Raw genomic sequence first — 13,522 nt, 5'->3', positions numbered from 1 at the left:
TGGCGAAATGCAGCCCCGCCTTTCTCTACAAGTCAAACGAAGCCGATTCATCACGGCCCGGAGCCACACAGAGATGTTTTTGTTACTACAATAATAATTTCCCTTCATAATGTCTGTGTTAAAGCGGTGGCCCTCCAGTGAGTATAAATCCAAAGTAATGGCCCCCGTTCGCGCAGCCGAAGAACTCCACTGGATTGATTCAATTTGGCTTTAGAGCTTTAACAATCAGTCTCAACCTTCAGCTGAAGACTCTGTCCATACCGAAGGAGAGCTTAGTAAGCAAACTGTCTCTATACGGCAGAGCGTTTCCTGGCCGCGGCGATACGTACCCTAACCCCCGCGGGAGAGAGGCAGGCAGAGATTGTAAATTAACAAGGGGATGTAAGAGAGGTTAGAGAATGAGAGTTGTAGCATCTTTACGCTAGCTCAGCAAGCCTGCTATTAGCAAGCGATTTTGAATCTCTGGCTCATCACCACTGGACAAACATCTAATTAATGACCATTAGAATCACAGCAGCCAAATCCTCTAATGGAAAGAGAAGGATCAAATATAGAGTACGGAAATTAACACTTTACAACTGCAACTATATGCTTATTATATATATATATATATATATATATATATATATATATATATATATATATATATATATATATATATATATATATATATATACACTCCGATCAGGCATAACATTCTGACAGGTGAAGTGAATAACACTGATGATCTCTTCATCACGGCACCTGTTAGTGGATGGGATATATTAGGCAGAGTGAACATTTTGTCCTCAAAGTTGATGTGTTAAAAGCAGGATAAATGGGCAAGCGTAAGGATTTGAGCGAGTTTGACAAGGGCCAAATTGTGTGGGCGGCCAAGGCTCATTGATGCACGTGGAGAGCGAAGGCTGGCCCGTGTGGTCCGATCAAACAGACGAGGTACTGGAGCTCAAACTGCTCAAGAAGTTAAAGCTGGTTCTGGTGTAAATGGGGACTAGTCAGGGTGCCCAATCTGACCCCTGTTCACCACTGAAAGTGCCAACAGTTGAGCATCAGAACTGGACCATGGAGCAATGGAAGAAGGTAGCCTGGTGAATCACATTTTCTTTTGCTGGTTAGCAACTTGGCAGCAAAAGGGGGGCCAACACAATTATAAGGAAGGTGTTCATAATGTTATGCCTGATCTGTGTATATATATAGTGTGTGTGTGTGTGTGTGTGTGTGTGTGTGTGTGTGTGTGTGTGTGTGTGTGTGTGTGTGTGTATGTATATATATATATATATATATATATATACACATATATATTATATATATACATATATATATATATATATATATATATATATATATATATATATATATATATATATGCATATATATACATACATACACACACACACACACACACACACACACAGCAAGTTACACATCTTCCATCAACATTTTGTCGTACCCACAGTCATGAAAAAAATCTGAAAATATTTGGAAAATTAAAACTATTTTACTAGCCAGGAAGAAATGATGGAAACAAAAATCAAGTAATACTCTATTATAAATTACATTTCAGCAAACAGATATTGTTTGTGTGGATAACAAATGTAACAAAACTTTTAAAAAGATTCGGTAGCAATCGAATAAACAAACAATTGCAAACACTGTAGAAAAATCATGAAAATGTCTTGGTCAAATGTGGGAACGCTGAACTGTACCTTCAGAAGTTTGGCTTAGTTATTAAAAAGCCAAATATGTAATTGTCTGAAATCCACAACTCCATGTGGTGACATTCCCCACTGAAACTAAAATAGGAAAATAAACAAAGTTAGACTGTGCTGATTCAACACAATGACATGCACCGTTTGACACATATTCCAGGTAGAAGCAGCTAGACAACAAAAAAACGTTGACAAAAAGACAACAACGTTTCACGGCCAGTCAAATCCACCAGCCGTTAATTAGAAGGTTTAGAAAGTTAATGTTGGCCCCTAGATCCATATAAAGGGACCTAAATGATCACACGAAAAACAAAAGACTGAAAAGACACAATCCTTCACTTAATCAGCTGACTGCAGGAACACTGGAGTGAAGAAAAGAGTCATAAATATGACATTTTGCAAAATTGTGTTAAGAGTTGTTCCCTGCCTGGAACGGTCTAATGAGTCATTAACTCTTGAGGAAGGGGATTTATATGAAATCTAGTAAAGGAAACAGCACCAAGTAACGAAAGCACAAACTTTTATTACAAGGAAATGTAAGTTGTTCTGACACAAAATATCAATCCTTAAAAAAAGACATGACTATAAACAAAGAAAATGTGTCATATCAACAGATACAATATCAATATCCAATCAATCGAAATATAATTTTCTGCCCTCACATTGGCGTCTCTCTTCCCAAAGTTAGACAGATAGATAGATAAACTCCTTCAACACGTAGGATTGTAGGAGAATACTGCTTTATTACACACCACGATGATTATGTTGACAGATTCATCGTGGTGTAGAATAAAGCAGCAGTCTCCCACAATCCTACGTGTTGAAGGAGTTTATCTATCTGTCTAACTTTGGGAAGAGAGATGCCAATGTGAGGGCAGAAAATATAATCAGCCACACAAATGGTTAAACACCAGGTTTTTCCTTCTCAGCTGCTATAAAGAAGTCAGGACAGGATGATGATGAAAGTCAAAATCCATGTAGCGTCACCTGGTTGTCAACCGTAGCACAGAAAAAAAAACCGGTAAAAATCCCGCATCGGCTGGATTTTTAGAAGTTCTCAAGTAGTTCCATAATCCTCTTCTGCTCACTTTCCTTAAACTCCTCGGTCTTGCCGTCACCAATATTTTCTGCATATTCTGAAGAAGAAAAAAATGAGGGGGAAAAAGAAACAGGATGTTTAGCAATTTGGATGAATTTCATGTACACCAACCATCCCTGCCAAGAAACCCTTCCTAATGCCGTCTCAAAGGAGAGGCAGCATACTTTAATCCGAAAAAAATCAAAGCGAGAATTTGTATCCTTGAAAGTATTTTTAAAAAATTTGTCACACATCCCTTGACTGCCCACCAGAGTTTATTTTCAGACCTCCTTCTTCATGCATGAGCTATGGAGGAAAAAGACTAGGCTTTAGAAAGAGCTAAAGTCTGCAGTTCTGGGTTTTAGGTAACGGGACGTAAGAAGCACTGTCCTTAAAACGGGCAAATAGCTTTAAGGTCCGTGGCCGTTTGATGTGTGCTTTTGAGAGCGTTTCCCTCAGTCAGATCAAATCTGCCGTTTTGATTGAGGTCTGGCTATTTTGGGACACTCCAGATTCGTGTAACCTGCAGCGAGCTGGAACGGTGCCCAAGAACTCATAGGGCTACGGACGTTACGATAAAGGCAACATATGCTTAGAATGAGACTTTTATGACCGCTCTGGAGCAATGTGATCCGACTGCAGTGAGGACACTTACAACACTCCTCAACCTTATTGTTCTCCTCCTCCACTAAAGCTCTGAAATTGCATTAGCATCTGCATTTAGACTAAAAAAAAAAAAAGGTTTGACGTCACAGATCAATGCGATTGTCCGCCCTTTTATTCTGCATATTCATTATTTAAATGAGGAATATTGGGATGTGTTGATTCCCAGAAGAAAACTCAAGACTACAGGGAGTTCAGAAACACTGACACTGATATATAGAAGAGCTCAGAGCTTTTTCATGATCAGACAGCATCACCACACACTACAGAACAAGGGGGAAAAAAGCACAAAAGGCTCTGTTTAAAGATTATTTATAATGGCACTTTTGTAGCCTGGATGCCAGCCTAAATTAGCCCCGCCCACAACATTTTTAGGTCGGGTGGTTCGGTCTGGACTCGATCCATAGAGGAGTAATTATCCTCAAACAGAAACTGTTCGGACCAATGAAATCATCAGGGCGGGCTTTAGACGATGACGGACAGATGATCAACAGTAACGTAATCATCACGTCATCAAACGGGCTTGGGTTATATTTACTCGAATCCTAAACGGAGAGCTTGTTTTTATCTGCATTCACCTTCACAATTTCTCTCAGAAATGATGATCATGTTGGGTAAGTACTCTGTGTATCATTAAATTCTTTCTTTTACAACACTGGCAAAGATCGTTTATTTCAGCGCACGTGCAGACAGGGTTGCCAAATTTTTACAACAAAATCCGCCAACTACTAGCCCTAAACAATAGCTTCTCGGGGGGGGTTCTCCGGGGATAAATGGTGTTTGGAGGGTAAAATGTGTGTTATTTTATCAAGGTTGCTGCTAAAATTCGCACTCACGGGTCTATATATCACATAATAGTCGCTTCAACCCGCGGACATAGAAAACAACCCGCGGAAAAAAATGTGGACTTGTCAACACAGTGCAGTTGAACTCTGTTGACATTTGACAACTAACATAATGCGTCACTTCGTTGCTCTGATTGGTTGTAGGTCTGTCCAATTGAGGTCTTTCCTGGTTCGGTTGAAACACACCCCATAATCACAGCCCAATGGAGCATCAGACTCATATTCTGACTAGAATTGAGTATGAACACGTCAGGCTAGCACTTTTGCATTTCCGTTTATACATTTGCCATATGCTTTTATCAAGAGCGACTTACATTGTTACAGTTGACATTTTGTTAGAATCAAACCCATGACCTTGGCGTTTCTAGCGGCATGCTCTCATTTCTTTAAAATAACCAGCATTGATAAATTGTTCACAATAAGGCCAGGAATGAGCATCAAGAAAGTAAATCGGGTTTATTTTGATTTCATGCTGACTTCAACAGTGTTTTTTAGAAGTGTACACAGTAAGCAGGAAGCTTGTAAAGGTAGACATGCTCTCGGATTAGTTTCTAAGCCCTGCTCAAGCCCAGGGACAGAGGATCAAACCCAACATAAAATAAATAAATAAATCAATAAGAAAAAGGGGAGGAAAAAAGCAAAGTGGCACATTAAAACAAGCCCGAGGGCTGGAGAAAGCGGCTGAAATAACACAGAGGGAGGATTGGGGGAGTCTGCATGCTGGATGATTTGAGAGGGATTATCCATTATGAGCTGTGAGATGCTGGAAACTTCAGCCCACTGCAGAGGCGCTTCCCACTGATACCAGTACACACAGCACAAGGTCACGCATGCAACAGAATGACACACTCCGTATGACTCAAATGTGGCCATGGAGTCTGTCGAGGCTTCAGTAGGCGTTTTCATTTCCGAATTTCTGCAGAGAAAACAGTCACCGCCGATCACAGCAAGTGAAACCTTGTTCCACCAGTGATGTAGAAGCTATTTATCTGTCGAGGTAGCAGTCCATTAGCTTTTAATATAGCAAATCACCAATAAAACCTGAAAACAATGTTAGAAATGCTGATGCTTCTGCTCAAAACTTACACCAGAAAAAGTGATAGATAGATAGATAGATAGATAGATAGATAGATAGATAGATAGATAGATAGATAGATAGATAGATAGATAGATAGATAGATAGATAGATAGATAGATAGATAGATAGATAGTGAAGTAAACAAACAATGGGTGGATGGACAGAACGCCAGAAATGGATGGATGGATGGATGGATGGATGGATGGATGGATGGATGGATGGAACAACTGACATAGAATGACAGACGGGGATGGATGGATAGATCGACAGACACAGAATGACAGACAGGGATGGATGGGTGGATGGATGGATAGAACGACATAGGGATGGATGGATGGATGGATGGATGGATGGATGGATGGAACAACTGACATAGAATGACAGACGGGGATGGATGGATAGAACGACAGACAGGGATGGATGGATGGATGGATGGAACAATAGACAGACAGACAGAATGACAGACAGACAGGGTTGGATGGGTGCAACGACAGACAAAGAGAACGACAGAATGGGATGATGGATGGAAAAATAGAACGACAAACAGAGAGAATGACAGACAGGGATGGGTGAATAGACGGACATAAAAACAGAACGACGAACAGAGAGAGCGACAGACAGATGATGAATAGATGAAACAACAGAGATAAAACAACAGACGGATGGGTGGGTGGATAAATAGATAGAGATAGATGGATGGAAAGACAGATAGATCAACAGACAGGGGTGGAAGGATGGATGGATGGATGGATGGATGGATGGATATGGATGGGGATGATGGATGGATGGATGGATGAATTATACTGTGCAGAGCTCAGGGAACAATTTCAAACAATTTGCACTGTTCTCTTACGGAGCGGAACAGGCAGTGGAACATTTCCATCAGTAAACAAACTGCAATAACAGTTAAACCGCAGAGCAAACGCAACCTGTCTAATTCCTCGTGTAACATTTGTTTTCATCTTCCCCGTGATTGCTTTTAATAGCGCGTAAGCACATTTGCAGAACTGTGAGACCTGCGGGCGCGCTGCCCTGGCACACGGACGCCGGTCTGACACGGCCACAGCTGCTACAGAGGGCAGGTGAAATTTTCAATTTCTCACCCAGTCGCAGCGGCCCTGCGGGGGCAGAGATTCAGCCCACACCAGCTGCTGGGAGAACGCTTTCACACTCCTCCAGCAGCTGAGAGCGCTCCGGATCGGCGGCTCAGATTAAACACGTCACATGTCCACCACGCGCAGGACGATCCGCCAATCTCAGAGACTGAAGGACATCAGAAACGCTGCCAAATCCCAACAAAGGCTTCGAGTCGGTCTAAGGTTTCAATCAGGTGTACTGGAAAAAACTACAGCATCAAACTATTGAACTGTACAGCAGTACAGATGGAAAACACCGTACTTATGAAAAGTGTCACAGATTGATTGTCCCAATCTGAAAGAAAATTTAAAAAAGATAACTAAATATGTGCAGTAGGTTCAGTAGATTCTCAGAAAACAAATGAGACCCAGCATTCATGATATGCACGCTCTTAAGGCTGTGCAATTGGGCAATTAGTTGAATTAGTTGAAAGGGGTGTGTTCAAAAAAATAGCAGTGTGGCATTCAATCACTGAGGTCATCAATTTTGTGAAGAAACAGGTGTGAATCAGGTGGCCCCTATTTAAGGATGAAGCCAACACTTGTTGAACATGCATTTGAAAGCTGAGGAAAATGGGTCGTTCAAGACATTGTTCAGAAGAACAGCGTACTTTGATTAAAAAGTTGATTAGAGAGGGGAAAACCTATAAAGAGATGCAAAAAATGATAGGCTGTTCAGCTAAAATGATCTCCAATGCCTTAAAATGGAGAGCAAAACCAGAGAGACGTGGAAGAAAACGGAAGACAACCATCAAAATGGATAGAAGAATAACCAGAATGGCAAAAGCTCAGCCAATGATCACCTCCAGGATGATCAAAGACAGTCTGGAGTTACCTGTAAGTACTGTGACAGTTAGAAGACGTCTGTGTGAAGCTAATCTATTTTCAAGAATCCCCTGCAAAGTCCCTCTGTTAAAAAAAAGGCATGTGCAGAAGAGGTTACAATTTGCCAAAGAACACATCAACTGGCCTAAAGAGAAATGGAGGAACATTTTGTGGACTGATGAGAGTAAAATTGTTCTTTTTGGGTCCAAGGGCCACAGGCAGTTTGTGAGACGACCCCCAAACTCTGAATTCAAGCCACAGTACACAGTGAAGACAGTGAAGCATGGAGGTGCAAGCATCATGATATGGGCATGTTTCTCCTACTATGGTGTTGGGCCTATTTATCGCATACCAGGGATCATGGATCAGTTTGCATATGTTAAAATACTTGAAGAGGTCATGTTGCCCTATGCTGAAGAGGACATGCCCTTGAAACGGTTGTTTCAACAAGACAATGACCCAAAACACACTAGTAAACGGGCAAAGTCTTGGTTCCAAACCAACAAAATTAATGTTATGGAGTGGCCAGCCCAATCTCCAGACCTTAATCCAATTGAGAACTTGTGGGGTGAAATCAAAAATGCTGTTTCTGAAGCAAAACCAAGAAATGTGAATGAATTGTGGAATGTTGTTAAAGAATCATGGAGTGGAATAACAGCTGAGAGGTGCCACAAGTTGGTTGACTCCATGCCACACAGATGTCAAGCAGTTTTAAAAAACTGTGGTCATACAACTAAATATTAGTTTAGTGATTCACAGGGTTGCTAAATCCCAGAAAAAGAAAATGTTTGTACAAAATAGTTTTGAGTTTGTACAGTCAAAGGTAGACACTGCTATTTTTTTGAACACACCCCTTTCAACTAATTGCCCAATTGCACAGCCTTAAGAGCGTGCATATCATGAATGCTGGGTCTTGTTTGTTTTCTGACAATCTACTGAACCTACTGGTAACTTGTTTGCCACGTAGCAATAAAAAATATACTAAAAACCTTGATTATTCTGGTTAGTCACATTGTACTGCTATTATTTTGAACAAGACTGTATATATATATATATATATATATATATATATATATATATATATATATATATATATTAATTAAAACCAAAAACTAATATAACCAAAATTGTTTACAAATTGACATTTGTAAAAAAAAAAAGAAAAAAAAAAGATATATTACCATAATTATCAGACAAACAAAAACCAACATTTAAATATGACCACTACAGACATTCACCAAAATATTACGCCTTTCCAATTTCAACATATTTGGATTCAAATAAGCTTGACAAACACATCTGTTTGTAGAATCTGCAGTGAACGGCCAGTCAAAGTGGATGAAGATCCAGTTAAACAGCTCACGCACGACTCACAGCCGAGACACCATTAGCTCACATTAACAGCAGCTTCTAAAGAGCAACGCTTTGAACACCTTCTCAAAACGAGCAGTGAGGACACACACTTCACCATTACAGCCAGCCGTTTTCATCTGTCACCAGAGTTCAGGTGGGAACACCTCCCTCTGATGAGTCACTAATGTTTGCTCGGAGGAGGAAGTGCAGAACTTAACAAGAGTAAAAAGAAAGCAGTTGGTTAAGAATGCCATATTAAACAAAAGACAGGAGTGTGTTTATGGGGATTTTTGCCCATTCTTCTAGAAGCTCATTTGTGAGGTCAGGCACTGATGTTGGACGAGAAGGCCTGGCTCTCAGTCTCCGCTCTAATTCATCCCAAAGCTGTTCTATCGGGTTGAGCTCAGGACTAGTGCAGGCCAGTCAAGTTCCTCCACACCAAACTCGCTCATCCATGTCTTTATGGACCGATGCTTTGCGCTCTGGTGCGGAGTCATGTTAGAGCAGGAAGGGGCCGTCCCCGAACTGTTCCCACAAAGTTGGGAGCATGATATTCTCCAAAATGTCTTGGTATGCTGAAGTATTAAGAGTTCCTTTCACTGGAACTAAGGGGCCGAACCCCTGAAAAACAACCCACACCATAATCCCCCCTTCACCAAACTTTACACTTGTTACAATGCAGTCAGGCAAGTACCGTTCTCCTGGCAACCACCGAACCCAGACTTCGGATTGCCAGACAGAGAAGCGTGATTGTTCACTCCAGAGAACACGTCTCCACTGCTCTAGAGTCCAGTGACGGAGGGCTTTACACTACCATCCCACTAGCGGTTGAGCGTGGAATATTTACTAGGTGAAGAAATATCACAAATGCACATACTGCACAGGTGTCAACCTATCACGGTACCACGCTTGAGTTCACTGAGCTCCTGAGAGCGAACAGTTCTTTCACTAATGTGTGAAGAAGCGTCTGTATGACTAGTGTTTGATTTATACACCTGTGGCCATGAAGTGATTGAAACACTTGAACACACTTCAATGATTGGGGGGGATATAGTGCATACCCAATACCCAATTAATACCCACACACAATTTTTTTTTATTATAAACATTAGTTTCTATTAAGTTATTTTATTATATAAATTTTCTACTCACTATAAATAAAAAATTTAATTAAAAAAAATAAATTTTAAAGTTAATTTAAGATTGAATAAACTTATTTACTTTACTCTTTTATATAATAACTTATTTTAATCTTATTCATTTATTATTTTTCATGGAAATGTATTAAACTTTCTATAGTGATTTACCCCCTGTTAAATCCATTCCATCTTAACACTCTTATACTTGCAAGTTGCGAACTTAATGGCCACATAAAGTTACATTTATATCGCCATCAAAATCATCACAAATAAACCCTAAATATGTCATACAGATATGGAATATGACATCTCCAGACGGCACAATGTTCACTACACTACATCAAAATCAAGAGAGTTGTGTTCTTCAGAGAGAAATACTGTGTGAAGTGTGAAAGAGTTGTGGTAAAAAAGAAGGAAAGACAGTGCAAACGAGCAAGAGAGAGAGAGCACGAGCGAGCGAGAGAAACAAAGCTGTCAAGACTTAATCAAGGTGCTCTGGGCTGAAGAGTGGGCTAAGCCGGACAAGTAATATCGCTCAAGAGAGAGAAAGGATGGAAGGGAGGGGGAAATATGCCGGCAGCAAGCAGCACTGCAGCGCACAGCAAACCTTTGGCTTTAGCAACAGGGAATCTGTGGCCTGTGTGCTGATCGCCTGCGGAAATGTGTTCTTCAGCACCGCCACACAATCCACCGGATACCATTACAGTTTAAAGGTAGACTGAACTGTTGAGAAAATGGCTAGTGATCTTAATCTTAACACTGAGCGCTAAAGGTTTGCAAGTCCTGATAGACCGATATAACAAACAAGGTGATATAAATCGGTAAGGGCGTGACATATTGAATCTCCCCTTTTTAAAATAGCCATTAGCGTTTAGTTTATATCACAGCTCGGCCACAGCCGTTGAGCTTGGTAAAGCTGCAGTTTCCTCCTAATCTATATACGTTTCTCTTTCTGATCTCCTCCATATCGCTTTAAAATATCATTCTGTGCAGAACAGGTCGGATACATTTTCTGGTCTGTGTCAACTCGATCGCATGATCCGCTCTGTACTGTCGTGTCTCTGGACTGGAGATTAATTGTTCTCTATCCCCTATATAGTGCACTGTCTGATCGTTCCCTATCCCCTATATAGTGCACTGTCTGATCGTTCGCTATCCCCTATATAGTGCACTGTCTGATCGTTCCCTATCCCCTATATAGTGGACTGCCTGATCGTTCTCTATCCCCTATATAGTGCACTGTCTGATCGTTCCCTATCCCCTATATAGTGCACTGTCTGATCGTTCCCTATCCCCTATAGTGCACTGTCTGATCGTTCCCTATCCCCTATATAGTGCACTGTCTGATCGTTCCCTATCCCCTATATAGTGCACTGTCTGATCGTTCCCTATCCCCTATATAGTGCACTGTCTGATCGTTCCCTATCCCCTATATAGTGCACTGTCTGATCGTTCTCTATCCCCTATATAGTGCACTGTCTGATCGTTCCCTATCCCCTATATAGTGCACTGTCTGATCGTTCCCTATCCCCTATATAGTGCACTGTCTGACCGTTCTCTATCCCCTATATAGTGCAGTGTCTGATCGTTCCCTATCCCCTATATAGTGCACTGTCTGATCGTTCTCTATCCCCTGTATAGTGCACTGTCTGATCGTTCCCTATCCCCTATATAGTGCACTGTCTGATCGTTCCATATCCTCTATATAGTGCAGTCTGATCGTTCCCTATCCCCTATATAGTGCACTGTCTGATCGTTCCCTATCCCCTATATAGTGCACTGTCTGATCGTTCCCTATCCCCTATATAGTGCACTGTCTGATCGTTCCATATCCTCTATATAGTGCAGTCTGATCGTTCTCTATCCCCTATAGTGAACTGTTTGATCGTTCCCTATCCCCTATAGTGCACTGTCTGATCGTTCCCTATCCCCTATAGTGCACTGTCTGATCGTTCTCTATCCCCTATATAGTGCAGTCTGATCGTTCTCTATCCCCTATAGTGCACTGTCTGATCGTTCTCTATCCCCTATAGTGCACTGTCTGATCGTTCCCTATCCCCTATATAGTGCACTGTCTGATCGTTCCCTATCCCCTATAGTGCACTGTCTGATCGTTCCCTATCCCCTATATAGTGGACTGTCTGATCGTTCCCTATCCCCTATAGTGCACTGTCTGATCGTTCCCTATCCCCTATATAGTGGACTGTCTGATCGTTCCCTATCCCCTATATAGTGCACTGTCTGATCGTTCCCTATCCCCTATATAGTGGACTGTCTGATCGTTCCCTATCCCCTATATAGTGCACTGTCTGATCGTTCCCTATCCCCTATATAGTGGACTGTCTGATCGTTCCCTATCCCCTATGTAGTGCACTGTCTGATCGTTCCCTATAAGCTAATTGATCAATTTACAAGTAGATAATACCGATAAGTCTTAATACCAAGCACAGATATATACAGTGAGGAAAATAAGTATTTGAACACTGCTATTTTGCACGTTCTCCCACTTAGAAATCATGGAGGGGTCTGAAATTGTCACCGTAGGGGCATGTCCACTGTGAGAGACATAATCTAAAAAAAAAATCCAGAAATCACAATATCTGATTTATTAACTATTTATTTGTAAGATACAGCTGCAAATAAGTATTTGAACACCTGTCTATCAGCTAGAATTCTGACCCTCAAAGACCTGTTAATCTGCCTTTAAAATATCCACCTCCACTCCATTTATTATCCTAAATTAGATGTTTGAGGTCGTTAGCCGCATAAAGACACCTGTCCACCCCATACAATCAGTAAGAATCCAACTACTAACATGGCCAAGACCAAAGAGCTGTCCAAAGACACTAGAGACAAAATTGTATACCTCCACAAGGCTGGAAAGGGCTACGGGGAAATTGCCAAGCAGCTTGGTGAAAAAAGGTCCACTGTTGGATCAATCATTAGAAAATGAAAGAAGCTAAACATGACTGTCAATCTCCCTCGGACTGGGGCTCCATGCAAGATCTCACCTCGTGGGATCTCAATGATCCTAAGAAAGGTGAGAAATCAGCCCAGAACTACATGGGAGGAGCTGGTCAATGACCTGAAAAGAGCTGGGACCACCGTTTCCAAGGTTACTGTTGGTAATACACTAAGACATCATGGTTTGAAATCATGCATGGCACGGAAGGTTCCCCTGCTTAAACCAGCACATGTCCAGGCCGGTCTTAACCCTTTAGGCGCCAGAGGTTTTTTCCTAAAACGTTCGATTTTGACATCTTAATTTCAAAAGGCTATATCTTAAAAGTGATAAAAGATAGAAACTTTCTGTAAATTAGAGAAATATTAAGGAGGACCCTAAATTTATGTAGAGATTACATTTTCCCATCTAATTTGCATATTATGACGTCATAACGTGGGGGAAATCTTGGATTATAGAATTTTCATGAAAAGCCACATGATTAAATGATAAAATGCAGCACTTCTTTCCCCCCAAAATCTCCCCCACCTACTGTGTGCAACATTGCACAATACTGAATGTTCAGGTAAATAGTAAATAGTAAACAAACTGTGTAAATCATTACTAATAAATGGTAGAAACAAACCGAATGCATGTAGCGGTTTGCCTTTTGCTGTAGAGATTTCCCATTTACTACATACAGTAAGCACTCTGATTGCATATATGGGGCACATTTATATTATATATTATATATT

At 41.0% G+C, this 13,522-nt stretch overlaps 1 protein-coding gene across 2 annotated transcripts in view; it reads right to left on the bottom strand.

The window, feature by feature from the left end:
- Positions 1–2,212: 2,212 nt before the first annotated feature.
- ctnnbl1 (catenin, beta like 1) overlaps positions 2,213–13,522 on the bottom strand; it is a 94,479-nt gene continuing 83,169 nt past the window's right edge. For both annotated transcript variants that reach the window (XM_067445514.1, XM_067445513.1), the window contains exon 16: positions 2,213–2,845. In XM_067445514.1, coding sequence (XP_067301615.1) covers positions 2,757–2,845 — 89 coding nt within the window. In that variant the 3' untranslated portion in view covers positions 2,213–2,756. The remainder of the gene's footprint in view (positions 2,846–13,522) is intronic.

The sequence above is a fragment of the Pseudorasbora parva genome, chromosome 6, assembly GCF_024679245.1.
Source record: "Pseudorasbora parva isolate DD20220531a chromosome 6, ASM2467924v1, whole genome shotgun sequence".
NCBI lineage: Eukaryota > Metazoa > Chordata > Actinopteri > Cypriniformes > Gobionidae > Pseudorasbora > Pseudorasbora parva.
The sequence above is the reverse complement of the archived record's forward strand: the minus strand, read 5'-3'. Positions and strand labels throughout refer to the sequence as shown.